The 26357-nt window shown below is 41.7% G+C and overlaps 1 protein-coding gene across 2 annotated transcripts in view; it reads right to left on the minus strand.

The window, feature by feature from the left end:
- Positions 1-11466: 11466 nt before the first annotated feature.
- Positions 11467-26357, minus strand: part of LOC134480508 (uncharacterized) — a 28187-nt gene continuing 13296 nt past the window's right edge. Inside the window, exons 1-5 of one of the 2 annotated variants that reach the window (XM_063268016.1) lie at positions 19622-21387; positions 18735-18894; positions 17274-17405; positions 16421-16604; positions 11467-12254 (exon numbers count right to left, since the gene is read on the minus strand). In XM_063268016.1, the coding sequence (XP_063124086.1) occupies positions 12249-12254; positions 16421-16604; positions 17274-17405; positions 18735-18894; positions 19622-19751 (612 nt within the window). In that variant the 5' untranslated portion in view covers positions 19752-21387 and the 3' untranslated portion in view covers positions 11467-12248. Of the gene's footprint in view, positions 12255-16420; positions 16605-17273; positions 17406-18734; positions 18895-19621; positions 21388-26357 lie in introns of those variants that run through there. The other variant, XM_063268017.1, reaches the window with a different exon arrangement.

Consider the following 26357-nt stretch of genomic DNA (forward strand, 5'->3'; position numbering starts at 1 on the left):
GGACTATGCATATGTAACTGACAAGGGGCAGATTTAGCTAATCTCAGTAGGAGCAGTCTCTGCAGGGAACAGTCTTCAGGCTGTAAATATCCAGATGGGGCCAGGGAGAAAGGTAGAGTTGACTTTTTTTGCACACACTATCAATGCCATCCTGAGAAGGCTTTGTCATGTCTCTGAGCCTCAAGGGGCATGGGGGCCTTTGCCTTTTCCCCATGGATAAATGGCTCTGGGTCCATGGCATGGTCATATGATGTTTACAACACACATCCACTTAGCGCTGTACTTCCTCAGGGCTTCCTCTGTTCCCACAGTGAGATCTCAAAAGAAAAACAGAACCAAACAAACAAAAAATGTGCTCAGTGAACTGGTTAATTCCCTAAAGTATATGGATCCAGTGTCCTAAGTCTAGGACTTCCTCAAAGGCTACAGAAAATCCTGTGGACCTAAAATAAGCAAGAAAAATAAAAAGAAAAAAAGAAAAAAACAAAACATAGACCCTTGTCCCCAACATAAAAAATGAATGGGAGAAAAAATCATTAAAGGTTTTCATAGAAAATTGTTTAAGAAAAACACACGGGAATTGTACTTAATAGAGTTAGTGTGCTGAGATGTGAGGCCCACTCACAGCATGCAGCATTTGGAAGTCTCAGAAAACTTAACAGAAGAGGACTCCTAATTATTCTTTGTGACCACTCTCCACATAACTCACAGCTTAATACTAACCTTCATAATTGAGTTGGGGACAGTATTCACAATAGCAGATAATTGAAGCATAAGTACACACAGACACACACACACACACACACACACACACAAAACACACACACATTCAGGAGCACACACAAGAGAAATGCATATTCTATGAAGTTTCTTGGCATATTTTTATTTGTAAGCCTCAATGCTGGAGTATTCTTGGTTTTGCTTAAAGGGGGGAAAAATCAGGCTTCATTTTCCCCGTTTTGAAATGACAGATATCTGTGTGTTAAACATACTCTGATGGCTGTCCAGGCTGCCTCGGCCTATTTGACCGCATTCAGGTCACCTTGGTCAGGACAGTGGTTGCTCTTCTTATTGGCAACTGGTTTGCATCACAAGAGTTTTTCACATCCTTACCAATATTCGAAGTTTGGTGACACAAGCAGCTTGAGAAACAGTAAAATTATTGTGGTTTTGCCTTTCTGGAGGACATTAAAATTTACATGGTTTGCATATGGCTTTTTTTCTTAGCATTTAGTCCTGCTTTAGCACTGTTCAAATGTGGCCATGCAGCCAGCATCCCTTTGCTCCAGGCTCTCAGCACCCCATTCCCATCACTGATCTGATGGATACTTGGTCCCAGAGATGGACAGCAGAGGGACTTGACACACAGCATCCACTCTGCTCCACTGCTTTGCTTTTTGTAAATTCTTAACAATGGCTATTTCTTGATTTATTATTACTATGAACCTGACTTTTCTTGATATTTTGAGATAGGATCTTATTACGCAGCCCAGGGTGGCCTTGATTTCCCAATTCTCTGGACTTAGTCTTCCACCATTCCCTGATTCTCAATTTGTTATTAGAGGTAGTTATATGGCCCCATTTCCAAATTAAATGTTCTTCTGGCTTTTTTACTTTGCCCTTTCCACAGACTTTTATTAATTATGCAAAGTAGATGGTGTTTAATGTTTAAATACTAGATATATTAACTCGTCAGTCCCCAAGACAACTCTGTGACTTAAACACTCATTATCATCCTCAATGTGCAGATAAGGGAATTGAGTCACACAAGGTAAAATAACTTCTCCACGGTTGAACATCCAATGGGTATGAGAGCCAAGCTTTGAGTCCAACTACAAAGTAGATCAGACTATAATGTGTCTGGTGCTGCTGTATATTCGAATGCTGCTGCTGTATATTCAAATGGTAAATTCTGTACCCTAAGGTCTGGTTGCTCCAAGACAAGTTGATCCTCATGTATACCAGATTTTATTTTGCCTCCTAATTTATCCATGATTGGTTAGTAAAATCCCTACAACATGGGCTGGGCAGAAGAGAGTGGACAGAGCAAAGTTTCCCTGGGCCTGGGGGCTCAGGCAGGGTCCAGGGGAAGAGGGAAAAGACATGGAGACAAGGAAGGACACCACCCCATAGGGTAGGTGGATAGTGAGTGTATTGCCATGAGGGCCAGCATCTCAGAACAGGAGTGGCCCAGGCAGAGCATGCCAAGCAATACCTCGGGGTTATGGACAGGGAAGCAGAAAAAATAGCACAGAGGATTGATGTCTGCCCAGCTCTAGTACTTTAAGGCTTATTATAAATCTAAAAATTTTGTGTCTTTTATTTGGGAACTAAATGATCTACAGTGGGGTAGAAACCCCCTAATAATATTTACTGTAGCAATGGCCACTCAATTATTGTGGTATTTTAAATATAACACACATTGAATTTCACAATTCAGATGCAAGGGTTTTTATATTTCCAATGTGACTGTACACCTGAGGTCATGTCTAGGTATAGAGACAGAACATGGCAGAAATACCTAGAACATTTTAAGGTCATCACACTGACCACATGAAAGCCACAGGCTATACAGACTATGATGGATGAGGAGAAGGCTTAGTGCTCTCTGGAGTCCCCTTCCCTAGTCTTGGGATAAGACTTCCAGTAAGCCAAGACCATATTCCTCTTTCATTTCTCAAGGAGTCAGAGGTAGACCCACATATATCATTTCTTTGCCTGCAGGGTTTTTTCCAAGCGCTGCCCTGTTTGAGGACTTGGCAAAGGTCAGCACCATCAGAGGAAGGCCAGCATATAAATTCTGTATAACTCTGCTCTGACAGCATGTAGCACAATCCTATCAAGTACTGGAAGCCTTGCTGGAAAGATTAATCAACCTCTAGGATCAAAAGGAAGCAACCCGAGGGCCACAGGGCTGTAAATCAAGTCTGAAACCATAGCCCAGTAAGGAAGTTCATCCTTGGATCTTATGTCAAACAGCATTAGCATCCACAAGAAAAAAGAAACTGAAATGGAAAGGGGATGGGTAATGAGCTTATGGCAAGGATATCTAAGTCATGTGGAAAGATCCCAGTGCAAAGACATCTAGCAAAGACACATGTCCACGTAGCTGTCACCAAGAAACCCCATTCTGTGTTCCAAAATATTATATATACACACATACAGTAAATCTTCACTTTTGGTCAGCTATGGGGATTGATTCTCTGGGAACCTGAATTTGAGATAGAGATAGATGTATAAAGGTGTTTGACAAGTGCTCTTGGGGACCATGGCTGTGACAAAGAGGAGAGATGAAGATGGGGCGGAGAGCACTCTGGCTCTAATGCAGTCACAAGAGTATGCAGGCAGCCCTGTGTGGGGCTCAGGAGCTGGCTTGACCCTCAAGTCTTAGCCTGCACTGGAACAAGCAGGAGGCTTGGCCTTAAAGTCCCCATTGGCTAAGGATGAGTTTCCTGGTCAGAAACTAGTTGCCACATTGTAACCACATAGCCATCCCTTCTCCAATATCATTCTTCCTGAATTTCCAAGTCCAATCATGAGGATATTTGGGGCTACACTCTGATCTTTTACTCAGAGCAAACATAAAAATCAGGCAGAGGGGCAGAGAGTGGAATGGCCTAAGGTTAGGCTAATCCTCAATTTTAATGGGTCCATAAATTCAGGAGGGAGTCCATTTGGCATTGTCATCTGTGGCTTCTGTGTTCTTATCCCGGGTGTGCTGTCTCTGTGATACGATGCCACCTCACCTCACAGATGTCAGGGTGAAAATCATGTATGACTTTTCTGGGAAGAACTCTGCCTTTTCCTACCATCTGGAGCTATACAACATCACTAGGCCAAGCTCAGAAGAGAGGGGTAGAGATACTGGAGGCCTTAGAAGTTGAGGATCTTTTCTGATTAAGGCCCATATTTTTTCCTATGTAATTTTTCCCTTGCTCTCTCACTAATGATGGTTGACTTCATTCCTGGCCTGAAGTAAACTGGATTCCAAGGTTTTGGATTAGGGAAGCCCCTATTTTTGATGTGACAGGCCCAGCAAGGGATCCCACTGCATACAGGTTCCTATTCCCAAGGAAGTTGTTGCTGCAGAATCACAGCATGGGGGCAGCAGCACAGGATATCTCCTAGCTTTCTCTCCTGCACCTGCTGCAACTGTAATAAGGCTGGTTGTTTGTTTGTTTGCTTTTTATTGGAAATACCTACAAAGCTGGTCAGAGTTAATACATGATTTTAATTGCAGCACCCACAAAGTATTTTTGTTTTTGCATTTGTTTTTTATTTATTTCATTTCATTATTTCTGTAATTGTTGTTAGGATTCTTATTGTTTTCTTTGGTAATTCCCTCTAGCTCTTCACTCTGTACCTAGAATGTGAAGCCCATGCTCTGCATGGTCCTCTTATTCATGTTAAGGATTTTATTCTTACCACCAACACCACAGATGGTCACATTATTTACTTTTAAATCAGGAAAACAGGCATAAAGAACAGAGCTATGTTGTTTGGTCTCAGGTAACCAGCCAATCAGGAGTGTAGGATGGCTTCCCAATGTTTTGGATCAGGTAAGCTTCTGTTATTGAGATGAAAGGCCTCTGCTGAAGCCTCCAATTGAGTAATAGAGAGCCTGGAAAGGCTGAAAGAGTGGTTGCACCTTGAAGGTGAAGGCTGGCCCTTCAGTGCCTCTGCAGCCTGAGGCAGAGTTCTACTGGGAACAGAAGAGCACTTGGCCAGAGATCATAGGGGACTGCATTTTGGTTGAGCCCTGAGACCTGGATGAGCAGAGGCCTCCACAGTCCTGATAAAGGGAAGCAGAACCACATAGATGTGAGGGAACAATGGATCTTTGATCTGTGTGTTCTCCACTTCATTTATCTTTGCTGTGTACATAGTATATGTAAATGACAAGGGCATCCTACTTTATCACATCTAGTCTCTCTAGATGTTAAAACGTGTGGAAGTTTAAACATAGTAGAGTTCAGCAATACATTGTGTCCCATTTTGTTAAAGAACTTTATTTTATTTCTACTTATATATTTTTTCTTTTTCACTTTACGTTCTGCTCACTGACTACTGATACCTAATTACTCTCCCACAACCCTTCCCCAATCCTCCTGGCACAGTCTTCTCTGAGTGTATGAGGGCCAACTCTCTCACTACCTCCCCTCTTTTACCAAAGCCTTTCCTGGGGGCATTGGTGAGGATGCTGGTTTTGAATGCCTTGGACTTGGCTTTCTTCATGCTCCAGTTGGCTGGCTTTGAGAAGTTTGTGAAGAACTGTCTGTGAACTTGGTACTTCATCCAGATGGTACACAAGAGGCAATGGTGTTGTTAATATTCCTGGGAGTATATTTCAATCAAACCTTTCCTACTAATATCCTAACAATGACAAAGGTAATGGGAGGCTACACATCTATTTCATTAGTTTTCAGTTCTTCTCAGAGCAGCAGTGTAGAAGCCCACAAAGCTGGCAAAGTTAAGTGAGGTCACACAGGGGTCCTAAGAGCACAGTCCTACTTTCTTAGAGTAACTCCTAGGGACTTACTATATCCACACAGCCATAGCTCCATATGCACTGGACCCCAGCGAAGTGCTCAACATTCATTGCTTTTGTCACTCAGTTTACCACAAATGTTAGAAACCTGAAATGTTCAGGAAACTTGAAGATGTGAATAAGTCCCAGTGACTGGAGTAAGCTCAAACAGTCTGTGACAACAAAGAACTGACTGAGCATCCAAGAGACAAGAAGCTCACCAGGACCATAGTTTTATCCCAGTAAGAAAATTTGAATAATAAGGCTTCTGGTGAAGAGATAAATTAGGAGGTCTAGGCCAAATATTTTAACCTCTGGCCTCAAGGTTGCAGCCATTCTGTCAGACTTTCCTGGCCCTCTGTCCCAGGATCAGAGTTCTCACCTGGAAGCAGGAATATCTGGAAGGCACATAATACATATCCACAGACGACTCTTTGGGTACAAACTGACAGGCAACTTCAAGGCTTAAAGTAATTCTCTCTCTCTCTCTCTCTCTCTCTCTCTCTCTCTCTCTTTCTCTCTCTCTGTCTCTCTCCCTCTCTCTGTCTCTCTGTATGTCTCTGTCTCTGTCTCTGTCTCTCTCACACAGTTTTCTGCTGCACACACTCTGCATTCTTTTGTGCACTCTGCCTTTTTTATTGCAGTTTTCTTTTCTCAAACTCCCACAATCATGCACATGTCTGTTCATTACCCTTTCATTCTCACACACGATCTTCATACCCACCTCACACATATCTCACACACACCACATGCACTCTCCCGTCACTCACACACACACTCTTCACACACACCTCACACATCTCTCACACACATCACATGCACTCTCCTGTCACGCACACACACAGTCTTCATACACACCTCACACATATCTCACACACACCACATGCACTCTCCTGTCACACACACACACACTCTTCATACCCACCTCACACATATCTCACACACACCACATGCACTCTCCTGTCACGCACACACACACTCTTCATACCCACCTCACACATATCTCACACACACCACATGCACTCTCCTGTCACGCACACACACACTCTTCATACACACCTCACACATATCTCACACACAGCACATGCATTCTCCTGTCACGCACACACACACTCTTCATACACACCTCACACATATCTCACACACAGCACATGCATTCTCCTGTCACGCACACACACACTCTTCATACACACCTCACACATATCTCACACACACCACATGCACTCTCCTGTCACGCACACACACAGTCTTCATACATACCTCACACATATCTCACACACACCACATGCACTCTCCTGTCATGCACACACAGTCTTCATACATACCTCACACATATCTCACACAGACCACATGCACTCTCCTGTCACGCACACACACAGTCTTCACACACACCTCTTACATATCTCACACACAGCACATGCACTCTCCTGTCACGCACACACACAGTCCCACACACACCTCAAGTTCTCTCCTCACTCATTCTCACATGCTCTCCTCATGCTCTCTCCCTGGCTCTCACGTTTGTTCTCAGACTTGCTCTCTCATTAGCTCCCTCATTCACTATCACATTCTCTCTCCACTCACTCTTCACATGCTCGTCTCATGCTCTCTCATTTGCTCTCACATTTGTTCTTACATTTGCTCTGTCATTTACTCTCTCATTCACTCCCTCATGCTCTCTCTCATTTACTCTTCACATGTTCTGTAGCCTTTCTCTTGCCCCAGTCCTTTATTAATAATCCAAAAGCGGGTAGAAAAAAAGACATTTTATAATCATTGCCAAATCAAATGCAAAGTGTAACTACATCTCACCAAGAACTAAGAGTTACAACTGTGCCCCAAAGTTTCAGGCTTCCCCTATACCCAGACCTGTGGCCAATATAATAATAATTGTAAACTTATCATTATTTAAAATTTAACTCTTTACTTTTATACTTCAGAGTCCAAAGCTCCAAGGTCAGCTACCTGCATTTTCCTGTGACGCTCTAATGATAAATGACATAGGCAAAACTGCCAGGCAGTGGCCAGAAAGAATCAAGGTAACTCTTAGCACAGTAATTCCACTAGCGTTCTGTTCCTTGCACACAATGACTCTCATAAGAGTTCCAGTAGCTTGACTTAGTTTACTAGTATATTATTTTATATATTCTATACTTCCATATCCAGGAACCAGTCTGAAATATTATGGAAAATTTATATCCTAACTTCAATAACTTTTTCCTTTCTTAGGGTCCCAATGTTGTCTCTAATTCATTTTCTCTTATTTTCTTCAAGCTATCTTTGCAAGTCAAACCTTATTCTGGAACTACAATTGTGCAGTTATTACATTTTTTCCAAGATGAGAACACACACTATGTACCTGGGCAATTAGGGATGTGCTGTGCTGTGCCCCTATGCATCAATTTCAATTGTCTAAGAATCATAACATCAAGGGACATCTAGTTTCACAGAATTCACCAGAGAAGAAGGAGAAAGAAGTAAGAAAGTCAGATACAATAGAGTAATTATGCACACCAAGGCCAACTGATAGGCAGTCACACACAAATGAATTCTAAACAGCCCTTGTCCAGTGATAAGGTTAGGGAAATGGAAACAACCAGTTTTTACAAAGAGCTACTGCGGGCTACTGAGATGTCTCCATCCCGGACTGCTGCAGGCAGCCTCTTATTTCAGATGGTGGGTCCCCTGGAGATATGTGTCTCCTGATAGTCAGGGTTCCAGAAGCCACCCTACTTTACTAGGAGCTGCTGCTGGCTTCTGAGAGGTCTCCATCCCGGCCTACTGCTGGCAGTCCCTGTCATTGTATGTTGTTCCCAGCATTAGTCAGAGCAATCAGACAACAAGAGGAGGTCAAAGGGATACAGATTGGAAAGGAAGAAGTCAAAATATCACTATTGCAGAGGATAGGATAGTATACATGAGACACCCCAAAATTTACACCAGAGAACTCCTAAGCCTGATAAACAACTTCAGCAAAGTGGCAGGCTATAAAATTAACTCAAACACATCCTCTACACAAAGATAAACAACCTGAGAAAGAAACTCGGGAAATGACACCTTTCATAATAGTCTCAAATTATATAAAAATACCTCAGTGTGACTTTTATGAAGCAAGTGAAAGATCTGTGTGACAAGAACTTCCAGTGTCTGAAGAAAGAATTTGAAGGTCTCAGAAGATGGAAAGATCTCCCATGCTCATGGCTTGGCAGGATGAAGAGAGTAAAAATGGCCATTTTTCCAAAAGTGACCTACAGATTCAAGGCATTCCCCATCAAAATTCCAAATCAATTGTTCATAGGGTTAGAAGAAATAAATTGCAAATTCATTTGGACCAACAAGTAATGCAGGATAGCTAAAACTATCCTCAACAATAAAAGGACTTCCCTGGGAATCACCATCCCTGAACTCAAGCAGTTTACAGAGCAATAGTGATAAAAACTGTATGGTAGTGGTACAGAGACAGGAAGATAGACCAATGGAATAGAATTGCAGACCCAGAAATGAACCCACACACCTGCGGTCATTTGATTTTCAACAAAGGACACAAAACCATCCAGTGGAAAAAAGATAGCATTTTCAGCAAATGGGGCTGATTCCACTGGAGGTCAGCATATGGAAGAGTCCAAATCATCACCTTCTTATCACCCTGTACAAAGCTTAAGCACAAGTGGATCAAGGACCTCTACATCAAACCAGATACACTCAAACAAATAGAAGCAAAAGTGGGGAAGCATCTTGAACACAAGGACACTGGAAAAAATTTCCTGAACAAAACACGAATGGCTTATGCTCTAAGATCAAGAGTAGACAAATGGGACCTCATAAAGGTACAAAGCTTCTGTAAGACAAAGGACACTGTGGTTAGGACAAAACACCAACCAACAGATTGGGAAAAGACCTTTACTAATCCTACAACTGATAGAGGGCTAATATCCAAAATATACAAAGAACTCATGAAGTTGGACTGTAGGGAGACTAATAACCCTATTAAATATTGCTGTTGAGAGCTAAACAAAGAATTCACAGCTGAGGAATATGGAGTGGCTGAGAAGGACCAAAAGAAATGTTCAACATCTTTAGTTATAACAGAAATGGAAATCAAAACAACCCCGAGATTCCACCTCACACAAGTCTGAATGGCTAAGATAAAACAGTCAGGTGGCTGAAGATGCTTGCAGGGATGTGAGAAAGAGGAACACTCCTCCATTGTTGGTGAGATTGCAGACTGGTACAACCATTCTGGATATCAGTCTGGAGGTTCCTCAGAAAATTAGACATTGTACTAGCTGAGGACCCAGCTATCCCTCTCTTGCACATATACCCAAAAGATGCTCCAACATACAACAATGCACACCCTCCACTATATTCATAGCAGCCCTATTAATAATAGTCAGAAAATGAAAAGATCCCAGATGCCCTTCAACAGAGGAATGGAAACAGAAAGTGTGGTATATCTAAACAATGAAGTACTGTAGAGATATCAAAAACAATGACTTCTTGAAATTCATAGGCAAATAGAACGAACTAAAACATATCATACTGAGTGAGTTAACCCAATGACAGAAACACACACATGGTATGCACTCATTGATAAGTGGATATTAGCCCAAATGGTCAAATTCTCCAAGACTCACAGACCAAATGAAATTCAGGAAGGATGACAAAAATGCTGATGCTTCACTCCTTCCTTTAAAGGAGAAGAATAATCACTATTGAAGGGATAGGGAGGCAAAGTTTACAAGAGAGCCTGGAGGAATGTCCATTCAGAGTCTACCCCATGAGTGGCCTATACACATAGAGCCTTCAAACTAGATAAGGTGGATGAAGCTAAGAGGTGCATTGCTGACAGGAAGTGGATATAGATGTCTCCTGAGAGGCACAGCCAGATCATGTCAAATACAGTGGCGAATACTAGCAGCAAACCATTAAACTGAGAACTGGACCTCATTTGGAGGAATTACAGAAAAATTGAAAGAGTTGAAGGGACTTGCAACCCCATAAGAACAACCATGCCTGCCAACCAGAGTTCCCAGTGACTAAACCACTACCCAATCACTATACAGGGACTGTGCCATGGCTCCATCTGCATGTGTATCAGAGGTTGGTCTTCTTGGGCACAAATGGAATGAGCAGCCCTTGGTCCTGCCTAGGCTGGGAAAGTGGATGGCTGGTGAAGGGATACCTTATAGAAGAGGGGGAGGGCGATGGTATTCGGACTTATTTCTGGAAAACAAGGAAGGAATAACATTTGACTTCAAAATTAAAAATATCCAATTAAAATTCAACAACAACAAAATGGTGTTTAGAGCTTCAAATAAAAAGAGTCACAATCAGGAAACACAGAATTGTATGCCTCTGGTTTTCTTCAAATATGCTCAGGGCTCAGGTAGGTTCTGGAACCAGGCTTGACCAAGCAGGTTCCTGCCGCTGACAGCTCCTCTATTCCTGTTTCCAGAGGCATCATGCAGATTAATATTGGGCCAGAGATGTGGGAAGAGCTGGGTAGAAGTTGCTTTCTGTCCTGTGGTCTCAGGATTATCTGCATTCCTGGGTCGTCAGCACTCTCTGCCCCTGGATTTGGGTCCAGGCTTACCAATTGCTTAAACTCCCTTATACCATGTTTATATGTCCTGGGAGATGTTACAGAAAAATTAATGTTTATCCCATTAATTGGTTCAACACTCTCATCCACAGAGTATAATTTAGAGGTAACTATATATTTGACAGCAAGCATACACAGTGGGTAATGTATGCATGATGAACTTGAAATTCACAGAGTTGGAAACACAATGAACAGTGACTGTATAAATGCCTTTGAATCTCAGTAAGACTGATGCCCAGTCCCGATGAGAATGCAGAGATCCATCCCTCCCTGATAGCTGTGGGACTTCAGATCTTGACACTAATGATCAATAAAGAAGGTTCTTAAGAGTGAAGAGTTTGAGATTACTCCTTTATTGACCAGATAACATCCAATTTACTTGATAGTAACCAGATGCAGGTAGTCAATATATACAGTCTATATCCTTATCAAAATAGAAAAGCAAATGAACAAAACAACAACAGATAAATAACAAATCTTCAAATGAATAGAAGGAAAACCAAATAACCAAAAGAATTAAAAATTAACCAAACTTTAAATAGAGGAATTGCACTAAGCATTTTTTGCTGCTCGTTTTGCAGAATAGACTTATAGCCTGTGGCTTGCCTTGGAGACATAGAAGACAAGCAGTTAGTGATGGTAATAATATTTTAAAGAGGAGTGGAAGTAGGTCTGTTTTGTTGGAGTGGGGGTATTAAGGAAAACGCCTACCACTACTGAGTATAAATGATATTAAAGACTTTGTTTCATAGTCTTTCCAATATTGTGAACTGATCTCCATGAAACTCTTCTGGATGACCCATCAGGACAAGTACAAATTTTCACGTGCACAGTCTTTCTGGATGACCAGCAGCCCTTGATTGATGTGCATCAGCACTTCTCTGAGTCCCTCAAAAAGTGTACACTTGCTGGAGAGAGGCAAGGTGAAAATACAGCGTATTCAATCCAAAGAAATCAAACTAAAGGAGGAAAATGCAGTCCACAATGGCTATGGACATTACAGATGAGACGCAATAGTGGTGTATTTGCTGTGCACACTTAGTTCTCCTCCTGTAGCACTTCTCTCCAAGGGAGATCTTGTCCTGGTCTGTGTCATGTTTGAGTTTCTGCTGGAGAATTTCAGACCTAGCAGAGCAAGGGAATAAAGGTTTAGTGAGTGGTTGTCAATTCAGCTCTCCCCCTTACATCAGCTCTATTCAGTTGGACAATCCAGCATGACCTGTCAGCTGAGGTCAGTCCCTGCATCCCCAAGTGTCCTAGCGTACCTGTGCTTGGATTTATATCTCACCTTTCAAACTGCTAGAATTTGAACTGTGGACTATGCACTGTACTGGGATTAAGAGAAAAATGAGCATTTTTTCCCACTGGTCCAGGTATATGACATTGAATAATAACATTTTAGCTATGTCTGAATCTGAGTTCAAGAGAGGTATGAGCAACCTAGAATACCATGTGGATTCCTTCTGGAGAACATGCCCAGAATTGAGGTGAAACTTCTGATTATGTTAGCACTGAAGGAACCCGTCTAGTTTCCATTTGTAACCACTGTATCTGCAAATACACAGAGAAGCCATCTCACTTCAAATTCATGCTCACCGCACAGATCTTGTAATCACTGAGAATGTGCTCCATGCAAATCTTCCCAGCGTACACATGGACATTAAAGGTGATTGTGATGTAGAAACAGAACAGCACCCCTGTAAGTCTATGGCTAGTGTAAGGCAATTTGTGAGAGGACAGAAGAGAAAATGTCCTCAGATCTTTCCGGAGAGATCACAGGAAGAAAGGAGTAGAACATAGCAAGAAATCCAGAGGATCATATATATATTGTTTCATGGGCAAAATTCACATGAACTGTACCAGAACAATACTCTGAGTAGCTCTTTAACTGACTGAGGCTGAAATCCAGGTGGGGTGGTCATCCACCCAAAAAGGGTATTTATATAGGGAAGGATATTCAAATGGCCTCTTCCAGCCTATGTTCCTACCTGAACATTAATGCTTAATGTAAATATTCCCCAGGATTCGCTGGAGGCATAAAAACAAATGTTGAGTGGCATATGTACATAGTGGCCAAAGCCTATAGACAGCTCAGTCAGTGATGTGCTGTCCTCCCATAAACCGTCATAGACTCAGGGTTCTTTCTCCATTAACAATCTGGCTTAGCAAGTCCCAAAGGCTGTGTAGAGCTGTCTTGTTGCTCAGCAAAGGATCATATGTTGGTGGTGGACTAGACTCTTGTTCTTGTTCACTCTTTCAGACTTTCCCCAAAGTGTGCAACTTCTTCTAATCGGAGCTGTCTTTACCATAGCCTGAGTGACTTCATGCCCAAAGCTAGAATCATAGGAAATCTCCATAACCAGGATCCAAATCAACAAATTTTCTCCCCGTAATGTGATTGTTCCACAGATAATTTGAATAAGTAAGTAAAAGCTTGCATGGGTTATCTCACACTGAATCAGAATCTATGGAAGGGCTCCATCGTATGGTACACTTTTACTCCTTGGCTGATGGACGTCTGGATAGATTCTCCTTCAAGGTTACTCTGGGACCACTACAACATTGATGCTCCCTAGTTGCAATGGCAATACCTACTCCTTGTTGTGGAATCACTGGGTTAACTAAAACTTCTGTTCCACTTTCTGAACATGGCTTCTCATAGGGCTACCTGTTCTTACACTGTCAGACCCATTTGAAGCTCATCATTTCTCCTAACCCATTGAGGCTGAAATTAACTGAGAGAAAATGATGTTGATCGACCAGCACTTGCAGAATGCTACACAGATAACATAGGGAAGCGCTTTGGATTAACTGTGCACCTAAAGGGGCTCCTGAAACTGCCCTGTTCTTGCACCACAGCACAGCCATGGGTCTTTTTCTGGATGACGATACAACTCCAAGCAACTCAAATTCTCAATGAATAAAATCCAAGCCAAACTCCCAGGGGAAGTTGTAGGGTGCCAAGGAAGCTCGAAAGAAATGGTAGCAGGCAATGTGGAAAGCAACCTTGGAGAAGACACAGTGAGTGACACAACCTTCCAGTGGGCTTTCACAATTCACAAAGAACAGAGAAGCAGAATAAACTCATGGATTTTTCTAGAGAAGCCTTGCCCTTACCTCCCAGTACTCCATTCCTTTGATGTGCTCCAAAGGATTTCAATGCAGATCAGTAGTTCTGCCCCTAATCACTTGAAAATCTAACTTTACAGGTGTTTTTGTGTCCTCTTTTTGGGGGTTGCATTTCTAAAGGATTTTATTGTCCTGCTTCTACACCATAACAAAAAGGGACCTGCAAGCTCTTGGCCTGTACCATTTGTTACCCCTGTGAAACACAACTCACTTGAACATATTTCCACTCCTCCCCCAGACTTCACAAGATAATTCTGTTCTGAAATTTTTGGAAACAGAATAAATTAGTAATTTAAGTGTCCTTTTGCTGTACAGAGCTAGATGGAGATGCCAAATGACTGGGCAGCTCTATTTCATGTTTCATGGATGTAAAGTGAACGCTTAGAGTACTTTTCTCATGAAACTTGGAAATAGAGGGAAACACACGTTCACTACTGCAAACACACACACACACACACACACACACACACACACACCACACACACACACCACACACACACACACACAAACACACACACACACACACACACACAGAGACATACACAGATACTCACTCGCATGCACAAATGAAAACTTTGCTCTTATGCAGCACATTTCCTGTTGAGTGAGGAATTAGTGGGAACAATGCTGTGTACAAGTCTCTTAGACTCAAGCAAGATGTGCTGCCCTGGCTTGTACTCATTTCCACTTCAGGAAACATTTCTATGCAGATACTTGCCGGTCCGACAAGTAAGTTACATGTTCTGCACAGATAGCCTAAACAACACAACATCAAATCCCCAAGAGAGAGATTTCTAGGAAAAGACTCCATCGAGCTCTATGCTGACTCATCATAGGCCCCTCACTAAAACTACCCTGTTTCCTTCATAGAAGACTTTGGAAGCATCAGAGAAGACAGTATCTCATGGTCAGTTCCCAGGAACATTTGATCACATTAGAGTTCCTGTGATATTAAAACAACCTCAGTGTCAGTCAGAAAAAGGCCAAATAAATAACATACAGTGAATTTTCTGAAACGCAGCACTGTGTACAATATTGAGAGGGAATCTATCCTGAAAGAATGCAGTGCCCATGATATAGTCAGCAAAGCAATGTCAGCAGAGGGTTGCACTCTAGGATTCCATGCAATATCATGGTGAAGCCAATAAGACAATCCAGAATCTTCCCGGGGGATAACTCTGTTCAGGTAAAGTGAAGAAATCTAATCCTTATTTTTAAAATAGCTGAATGGTTTAAGAATGTGTTGAGACAAATGAGAGAGGGGGCTCCACTTGGAACTGGACTGGTGATGCAAAGACTGCTGGCCAGCACAAAACAGGAAGCTTCATGTTTGTTGAGAGACCTAGGCTTAAAGGACTAAGTTAGATAATGACTGGACAAAACTGCATGTCATGAACTGGCCTCCCCGCATGCTCCCTAAGATGCAGGTCAGCACAGCAATGCACCTTTCTTGGTGAGAATTGGGGTACATATGGACAACTTTGTTCTTGAAGTCTCAAGTCTCTCATGCCAACCCTCAGATTTGAGAAACCTTTTCCACATCCTTCTCTTCTAACCAGCTTCAGGTTGTAAGGCCCAGTTATGAACTCTCCAGGAGCACTCAAATAAGACAGGAATGACATGCTGATACACAGGCTCTGTAGTTACCAAAGATCTATGAAGCATGAAGTCACCATCTCCATATACAGGGACATGAGGGGAGGAAGAACAAAAGCCACCACAAATGACAATGAGAACCATTTCTTTGGCATTTCCACCAGGCTCTCCTCCTTGAAAACTACTTACTTCCTGAGTCTCACATGATCCCTGTAAAGAAAATGAGCTCCAGGATTTTGCTTCATCCCTCAAAGCCGTGTTCTAGTCTAAAGAGGGGCTCCCACATAGCACCCTCCATACATAATGGCATGTCGTGCTGTGCTGTGTGATCAACCTATCTCCCTTAATGAAGTGCAGATTCTCGAAGAGCAGGAGCATTTGCTTTCCAAACATGCAGTTTCTTGAAAAAGGGGCTATCTCCACAGAAAGCCTTGTAAACCATCACATGAATGAACACTTGGATGAGACCTAGGACAGGTCATGGATCAGTCAATAGACAGTTACATTGGTTTGTCTATGGTTATGGTAAGACCTAAGGACAACCTGACCCTGAGCCCTAACCCTACCTGCTGTTGCTTGGCTCTGGGGTCACAGATGTTCATTCCGGCCTCTTCACAGAACCTCTTTGTCTCCACAGAGGATGCTGGCAGTTCAGTCTGCTCCACCAGCAGTTTTCTCTTCTCATTCAGCAAAATCTGTATATTGTTCTTCAATTGAGCTTGTTCACGCAGGAGCTGGGATTGCCTGATGCTGAACCACAAACAAAAAATGGTAAATCCCAGGCAGCTTCTATTTGCCTGTCACTCCTGCAAGTCCAATCATCCCTTCAAGGGTCCTCATCCTCAGAAATCCCCAGAATAGAGCCACACTATACAAGTTAGCACCAATTAGAGGAGGTAAAATCCAGAATCCACATTCCACATGAATCACAGTACTTCTGAAAATCCTGACACTAAGACGGTGTATATAAATCAAGGAAGAAGAGATGGTCCATAAGGGAGCTCATATGTCCATGGTATGGTGAAACCATCTTCACGTTGTGGGGAAAGGCCTTCTGAGGGGTAGTTGAAGACCCAATAGCTATACAATCTTTCCATGTGTTTCTCCTGGATCACAGATCTTTAAATCTCCTGTCAGAGTCCTAGAGATTCAGAGTTGATTGATATTCCCATCATGGTGCAAACCTTTTCTATCTAGAGGATCTTTAACGGGGAAAATAACAATTGGAGGGTCTTCTACACCCTTCACATGTACGACAACTGAGTCCAAGAGCTACAAATCTAAGACCCTTGCCAGGAGGCAGGCTTCTTGTTAAGAGTCAGACACCATGGAACCAGAGCCCTGACTTTTGTTGAACGTCATACAGGACAGAAGCATTCCCTGCCTAGTGCTGGGTTCTTATCTCTGTCAGCGACTCACCGGTAGGAACTGTTCACTTGTATGAGCTCCTTATACCTCTCCATGGCATCACTTATTGAGTTGGTCATCATTTGCATAGCCATCATTCTCATCTCATGTTCAGATTGAAGGACTATCAATTCGACATGCAGCCTGGGTTAGGTCATGGCCAAAGGAACAAATAATGTTTTGAACTTACGATTTCAGAATTAGGTGAAATGTAAATAAAAATATATAATAAAAAATTTCAAATTCAAGGAATGGTGGAAGGGAAGAAAATGGCAAACTCAAAAACCAGACCAAAACCCAACAGTGAGACTCAATCCACAGAAAATATTTCTATTTAAATAAGCAAACATTGGTTTTGAAATAAGGACTCCCTGGAATCCTGAGAGATATGGTTCTGCAAAGACTCACTATATAGGAGGGGGCAGAGCCTGAGAGCTGCCTGTTTGGGAATAACAATGGTCAAGACCACAGTGACCATTTCTGGGTCACAATAAACAATCCCTGGATAGTTAGAAAAATAAAAAACTTAAGATCAAAGCAGGTGAAACAAATTAGGTAAAATCAGACTGTTCTCTCTATTACTTAAACTCAGTATGTACCACATACTTGCTCCTTCAAAGTATTTGTACTGGTTAAGTTTATTATCCTGGGCACAGGAAAACAGAGTCACGGTACCAGTTGGAGGGACCTGACCTTCAAGAGCTGGCCAGGTGAGCATGATGGAATTGACTAGTTCAGGAAGAAGATTCCTCCGGTCTGTGCCACAGCTTTGGGCCCAAGAGAAAGCTGTGATGACATTTCTCTTGTTTTGAAAGCAGGTATACTCAATCCTTGGTTTCTATCGTTACATGAATTCCCAGAGGGCATAACTAAGTTTGACAGGGAAGAGGATTTATAGCACCTCCTCCCCTCGGGAGAGTCCTGGGTGCCACCAAGGTATACAGAAGGAGCAAAGTGCTCTGTTGATCACTGTGGGCCTCCACGTACTCATCACTATCATGACTTGCAAACTGTTGATCAAACAAATCCTCAGACCCCATCAAAGGTCCCAGACGTCCTGATCCTGAGTAAAACACCACATGTACTTCCACATACATACATAGCAACCCATATCCAAACACATTTAGAATGCCAACTACATGCATGGAGGTGCCATAGAATCAGAGTATAATGAACAAATTCAGAGGAAAGAGTGATGACGTGCAGGCATTTCATTCACACACACTGTTGCAGCAAGTGTGACAAGGTCCTTCTAGCTGTTGACAGAACCAATGCTAATCCAAGAGGCTCGGGGTCAAGTACAAAAGAGGTTGACCCTAAACACACAGCACCTAGCTTATCTCACAAGCAAATGCCTGCCAAATCTCCTTAAAATCCAGGATGAGAGGTGAACTTTCTCGTGCTATGAATAAATCTTGAGGTGGTAGAGAGAGAGCGCAAGACAGTGAACAGGTTACTGGGCATAATGACTACCTGTGGTCCCACTCATCATAGATATAAAGATCCAGGTTTTGATAAAGTTCATCCCTCTCGAATTGACACTTCTGGATTTCAAATTTGAGTTCCTCCAGTTCCTTTAGACACTCCTCTTGCTTACTGATGACATTTTGGGATGATGCCTTCCTACCAAAACCTGTAGACAGATAAACCCAAGTGAATTTGCATATTTGAACCAATGGGCAGAATAGATCATTCTGAATCCGAAAAGGAGGTTGAGGAAGGGGAAATGGTAGAGACTGGGTGAATCCCTGAAAGAGCAGAAAAGCTTTCTTAAAGGTTGATTCTTAAGCTATGTCCCTCTTCCCAACCTCTAATGCCATACACGTGCCACACTCACTATTACACAACTCCCGGCACTGAAAGTTATAATCTGACTGAGACATAAACATCTGCGACATTGTTATCTCATATCAGATGTGGTGCAGATAATCCTGGAGTTCATAATGACTTCATAATGCTTAGCACTATCAAGCTCTAACCAAGTGTGGTCCAGCCCAAAGTGTCTGAGAACTCAATTCATGACTAGGGGTGCATCCTTCCTTGTTCTCGCCATCAGAGACTTATGTAACCTACAGTAATCTAGAGGATAAAGTGCTTCAACTCCCAACCATGGATGGTCACATTGTTAATCTCACAGTGCCTACTCCTGCCAATCATTGACACTCACAGTTAAAAAGCTTCAAGAAAAGACACTGAAGTCTTACAACTTTATGGCTTTCTCTCAAATTAAAGATCAGGAACTCCTGACTCTTGGTTTGCCTTTGAAAATCCGAAGGCTCCTGCTTGTAAGGCCTAGTCTTAGAAGGCACATCTCAAACCTACCTCCTTGAGGATGTTCCCCAACTCTGCCCACGACTCACCAAGCCTTCCCCAGAATGATTTCCTCCTTCCTGTTTCACTAGAGACGGGGTCAGCTTCCCTCTGACCTGGTGCGGTCTCTCCTTGATCAACACTTTGCTTCCGAAATAGCCTGAGCAGCTGGCGAAACATGCCTGCTTGTGAACCCAAAGGGAACTGAAGTAATATCCCAAAGGCAGTTGGTGTCACCACAACACTGGTGACATCACAAAAGATTCTAGGGATCTCTTATATACAATAGACTGTCCAGTGAACGTCTTACTGATGATGTCACTGGAAAATTCTATGGCCTACCTACTAACCAGCTTTCCCCACACTGATGAATTTCTGTGGGGACCCTTTCCTCCAGTCTCCCATGTGTCACTGGGAATACCATTTGGCAACCTCTATTTCAAAGCTAGATATGTCTCTCTGCTTCATTAGAAGTCAACAATGCATTTGCTGGGGAGGGTTGCTTACAACCCTGAATTGGAGAACAGATTTTTCTTAGCACCCAAATCTCTAGGGGCCAAGGAGGGGGCAGTTTTTTCTTAAAAGTAAATCTACTACCCGAGACAATGCATGTGACATACATTTCGATTCTTAAGCTTTTCCCTTTTTGTGGAGGCCAATATGTTTCTTCTATACCTCTGAGTGTATAAAACCGAGAAATAGTTGATTAGTGTGCAGTCCTTGACAGCTGACATTGTTTCCATTTACATATCCATGTATTTCACAAAATCAATGGTCTATAATCCTGTTTTTTTGCAATAAAAACTCCTTTTTCTTGGGAACATAGGGACCAACTACAGGGCATATATAAAATAATAAATTTCTTTCCCTTTTATATATTAAGTAGGGCATCCTCCCTTTCTCAAACATAACAAGACAATTAAATTGGACGTCAGTGAGCAAATGTCAACTTGGAGCTTGTGTTACTACATTGTAACTATATAGCCATCAGTTCTCCAATATCATTCTTCGTGAATAGGCAAGTCTAGGCATGAGAATATTGGGGGCTGCACCATGATCCTTTACTCCTACTAAACATAAGAATCAGGAGGATGGGAAGGGAGTGGAATGGCCTCAGTTCAGGTTGAACCTCAATTTTAATGGGTCCATACGTTCAGGAGGGAGTCTATTTGGCATTGTGATATATGGATTCTGTCTTCTTATCCTTGGTGTTATAATTCCACCTGAATGTGTGCTATAATGCCACTCCACCTCACAGATGTAAGAGTGAAAATCATGTTTGACCTTTCTGGGAAGAGCTCTGCCTTTTACTACCATCTAGAGTTATACAACATCACTTTACAAAGCTCAGAAGAGAGGGGTGCAGATGTGCACCCCTTAGAAGTTGAGGATCTTTTCTTCTAATTAAGGCACTTGTTTTTCCTATGTAATTTTTCCCTTCCTCTTTTACTAATGGTGGCTGACTTCTTTCCTGGCCTGAGGTAAACTGGAGTCCAATCTTTTGGATTACTGAACCTTCTATTTTTGAGATGACCAGCCCACCAAGGGTCCTACTGCATACAGAAGGTATGAATAAGTCTCATGGGCTAGAGTAAGTTAAAAACGTCTGTGACAACAAAGAACTGATTAAGAAAACAAGAGACCAGCTGCTCATCAAGATCACAGTTGTATGATAGTAAGAAAATGTGAATAGGGAATCAGGTGAAAAGATAAATTAATTAGGAGGTCATAGGCCTAGAAGGGTTAACCTTTGCTCTCAGTGGAGCTGACATTCTTTCTGCCATTCCTCGCCCTCTGCCACAGGACCAGAGACTTCCCCAAAAACCTGGCTGGCCTTGCTCAAAGACCTGGCAGGGCTTCTCCCTGTAGAATAGGAAATGCAGAGTCCATGAGGACTCACCAAGAGGTCTCCTACACAGGTTCCTTGTTATCAAAGGGAAATGTTAAGGCAGAATCCTGCCATGGCAGCAGGAATTTCAACCTGGCTGCTCTTGGTTCAGCTCACTGGGTGCAGGCCTGAGGCCAGGGGTATCTGGTGAAAGAAGTAGCAGGCACTACCTCACAGCTCTCTCTTTGTTGGATGCAACTGCTAGGACTGTGATAGGATTTTTGTTTCTTGTGTGTATATTAGAAATACCTACAAAGCTGATTAAAGTTGTAACATGCCTTCATACCCAGCGTGAAGAATGTTTTTACATCGTTGTTGTTCCTGTTTTATGTTTGGATTTTGTTCTTTAATCCCCTCAGGAAATTTCCCTGTGCTTAGAATGTTAAGCACATGCTCGGGAGGGATCGATTATTCAAGTTCAGCAAAGCTTTTGTTCTCACCATCACTCCACAGATGATGCCATTACTTACTTTGAAATAAGAAAACAGTCATAGAGAAGTAAATTAACCTGTAAGCTATCAAAGAAGAAACACATCATGATTGTGGAATGGCACCCCAGTATTTTGTATTTCCTAAGTTATTTTTATTTTAAACCTTTTTATTGGATTTTTTGGGGTACATTTCATTTTTTTTAAATCCTTAAAGGTATCTTTTATTCCGCTCCTCCCATTTACAAGGTGGAATTTCACCTGTGATTGTGAGTCCAGATAGTTTGGTCAATGGCTTAGATATCACCTTGGCCTAGTTTCCTTGGCATAAGCTGTGTTAGAAGCAGGCTCAAAGGTTCAGGACTCAACAAATAATGAATTCCAATACATCTGGATACCTAGACTCACAGCCAGGAAGGGACTGGATTTCCATTCACTATTTAAAAAAAAGATGCAGTTCATTAACATGTAAAAAATTTCTCAAGTATATTAAAGTGTTTATATGGTCATACAGTTTTTCAAATACCTGGCATTAATCTTTTTCCAAATCCTAAAATTTCTTTCTTATTCACATTTTCTTTTTTTGATTATTTCTTAGTATTATTATCATTTTTTAAAATTTTAGTTTTTCTTAATAGATATATACTTTTTATTCAAACCTTATTCCCTTTCCCATCTTTTGGTCCATAAGCTGCCCTGCCGTGCCCTCTCCCATATGTATGGTCCCCCAATCCACGCCACTTAGAAACCCCTTCCTGGACATTCCCCTGCACTCAGGGTCCAACCTTGTTAAGAACAAGGGCTTCCCCTTCCACAGGTGCCCCAACAAGGATATTCTCTCCTACATAGGCAGTTGGACCCCTGCGTCAGTCCATGTATAGTCTATTGCTAGTGGTTTATTTGGTTGGCATTGCTGTTCATATGGGGTTGCAAGCCCTTCAGCTCTTTGAATCCTTCCTCTAATTCCCATAAAGGGCGTCCTGTTCTCAGTTCAGTAGTTTACTGCTAGCTCTGACCTCTTTATTTGACATGCCCTGGATGTGTCTCTCAGGGGAGATATATATCCGGTCCCTTTCAGTAAGCACTTTTTAGCTTCATCAATCTTACCTAGTTTTGGTGGTTGTATATATATGGGCCACATGTGGGGCAGACTCTGAATGGCTGTTCCTTCAGTCTCTGCTTTAGATTTGGCCTCCATATCCCCTCCTATGGATATTTTTGTTCCCCATTTTAAGAACGAGTGGGAGCATCTGCACTTTGGTCATCCTTCTTCTTGAGTTTCCTGAGATCTGTAGATTGCATCTTGGTTAATTCGAGGTTTTGGTCAATATCCACTTATCAATGAGTGCATATTGTCAATGAGGGGTGCTGAGTATCTGGAAGAGAATGAGGGAGAAGATATGTGAAGAAGGACGCCAAGACAAGAGTCTGATCAAGGCGACAATTTTATTTTTCCCCAAGGCTGAATTTGTACCATAAAAAGGGTAACAGAGAGAGGAGAGAAGTAAGAAACATTTACCCACGCCAAGGACACAATATTCATGTGGTCAGGGAATCGGCTGCTGTTGACAGGTTGTCAGAAATGTCACAGGTTTGTAATATCTATTAGTCAGCAGGATGTTGGTTTTTCAGAAAGGTTACAGGTCATGACATTAGGTATCTTAACGTCACACGTTATCATATGATTATTCATCTTGACCACCATATTTGTATTAGTCTTCTGCAGCTGGCTGGGGATTTTCCATGAACCCCATCATACTTAATTCTAACCATAATAATAACATCAATGGAGGGCTTCAAGGCCATCGCTCCCAACAGCATACCAAGTGTGTTTTTCTGTGATTGGATTACCTCACTGTGGATGATATTTTCTAGTTCTTTCCATTTGCCTATGAATTGAACGTAGCATTGTTTTTGATAGCTGAGTGGTACTCCATTGTGTAGATGTACCACATTTTTCGAATCCATTCCTCTGTTGAAGGGCATCTGGGTTCATTCCAGCTTCTGGCTATTATGAATAAGCCTGCTATGAACTTAGTGCAGCATGTGTGTTGTTGTATGAGGGAGTATCTTTTGGGTATATGCCCAGGACAGGTATAGCTGTGTGCTCAGGTAGTGCAATGTCCAATTTTCTGAGGAACGTTCAGACTGATATCCAGAGTTCTTGTACCAGTTTGCCATCCCAGCAACAATGGAGGAGTGTTCCTCTTTCTCCACATCCTCACCAGCATTTGTTTTCACCTGAGTTTTTGATCTTAGACATCCTGACTGGTGTGAGGTGGATTCTTAGGGTTGTTTTGATTTGCATTTCTCTGATGGCTAAGGATGTTGAGCATTTCTTTAGGTGCTTTTCAGGTGTTCGATATTCCTCAGCTGAGAATGTTTTCTTTACCTCTGAACCCCATTTATTAACAGGGATGTTTGGCTCTCTGTACTCTAACTTCTTGTGTTTTGTGTACACTTTGGATATAAGCCCTCCATCAGATGCAGGATTGGTAAAGATTCTTTCCCAATCTGTTGGTTGCCTTTTTGTCCTAATGACACTGTCCTTTGCCTTACAGAAGCTTTTCAGTTTTATGCGGTCCCCCCATTTGTTGATTTTTGATCTTAAAGCATAAGCCATTGGTATTTTGTTCAGGAAATTTTCCTTAGTGCTCATGTCTTCTAGATTCTTTCCTACTTTTTTTTCTATTAATTTTAGTGTATCTGGTTTGATGTGGAGGCCCTTGATCCCCTAGGACTTAAGCTTTGTCCAGGGCAATAAGAATGGGTCAACTTGCATTCTTCTACATGCTGACCTCCAGTTGATCCAGCACCATTTGTTAAAAATGCTATGTTTCTACCATTGGATGTTTTAACTCCTTTGTCAAATATCAAATGACCATAGGTGTGTGGGTTCATTTCTGTGTCTTCAATTATGTTCCACTGATCTGCCGGTCTGTATGCCAATACCATACAAACTATTGCTCTGTAATACTGCTTGAGGTCAGAGATGGTGATTCCCCCAGAAGTTCTTTTATTGTTGAGTATAGTTTTTGCTATCCTGAGTTTTATGTTATACCAAATGAAGGCAAATTGCCCTTTCTACCTTTATAAAGAATAGAGTAGGAATATTGATGCTGGTGGCATTGAATCTGTAGATTCCTTTTGGCAAAAAGGCCATTTTTTTGTACCATATTCATCCTACCAATCTATGAGCATGAGAGATCTTTCCATCTACTGAGATCTTCTTCAGTTTCTTCAGAGATTTGAAGTTCTTGTCGTACAGATTTTTTTACTGGCTTGGTTCAAGTAACAGCAAGTTATATTATAGTATTTGGGAGTATTGTGAAGGGTGTCATTTCCTTAATTTCTTTCTCAGCCTTTTTACCCTTTGAGTAGAGGAAGGCTACTGAATTGTTTGAGTTAGTTTTATGCTTGGACAGTTTGCTGAAGTTGTTGATCAGGTTAAGTAGTTCTCTGGTGGAATTTTGGTGTTGCTTAAGTATACTATCATATCATCTTCAAATATTAGTGTTTTGACTTCATCCCTTCTAATTTTTATCCCTTTGACCTACTTTCATTGTTTGATTGCTATGGCTAGGACTTTAAGTACCATATTGAAAAAGTAGGTAAAGAGTGGGCAGCCTTGTCTATTCTCTGATTTTAGTGGGATTCCTTCAATTTTCTGTTTAGTTTGATATTAGCTACTGGTTGGATATATTTTGCATTTTCCTATATTTAGATATGGGCCTTGAATTCCTGATCTTGACAGGACTTTATTAGTGAAAGGGTATTGAATTTTGTCAAATGATTTCTCAGCATCTAAGAAAATGATCATGTGTGTCTTTTTTCCTTTGAGTTTGTTTATATGGTTAATTCGTTGATGGATTTCTGTATATTAAACCATCCCTGCATCCTTGCCATGAGGCCTACTTGATCATGATGGATGATTGTTTGGATGTTTTCTTGGACTCAGTTTGCAAGGATTTTATTGAGCATTTTTGCATCAATATTCATAAAGCAAATAGGTCTGAATTACTCTATCTTTGTTGTATCTTTGTGTGGTTTAGGTATAAGAGTAATTGTGGATTCGTAGAAGGAATTTGGTAGTGCTCTGTCTGTTTCTATTTTGCGGAATAGTTTGGACAGTATTGGTATGAAGTCTTCTATGAAGGTCTGATAGAATTCTGCACTAAATCCATCTGATCCTGGGCTGTTTTTGGATGGGAGATGTTTAATAACAGTTTTTATGTCTTTATGAGTTATGGGGTTGTTTCGATGGTTTATTTGTTCCTGATTTAACTGTGGTACCTGGTATCTGTATAGAAAATTGTCCATTTCCTTCACATTTTACAGTTTTGTTGAATATATGTTTTTGTAGTAGGATCTGATGATCCTTTTAATTTCTTCAGATTTTGTTGTCTCCCTTTTATTTCTGATTTTATTAATTTGGATACACTCTCTGTGACCTCTGGTTAGTATGGCTAA

The sequence above is a fragment of the Rattus norvegicus genome, chromosome 9 (assembly GCF_036323735.1).
Source record: "Rattus norvegicus strain BN/NHsdMcwi chromosome 9, GRCr8, whole genome shotgun sequence".
Lineage (NCBI taxonomy): Eukaryota > Metazoa > Chordata > Mammalia > Rodentia > Muridae > Rattus > Rattus norvegicus.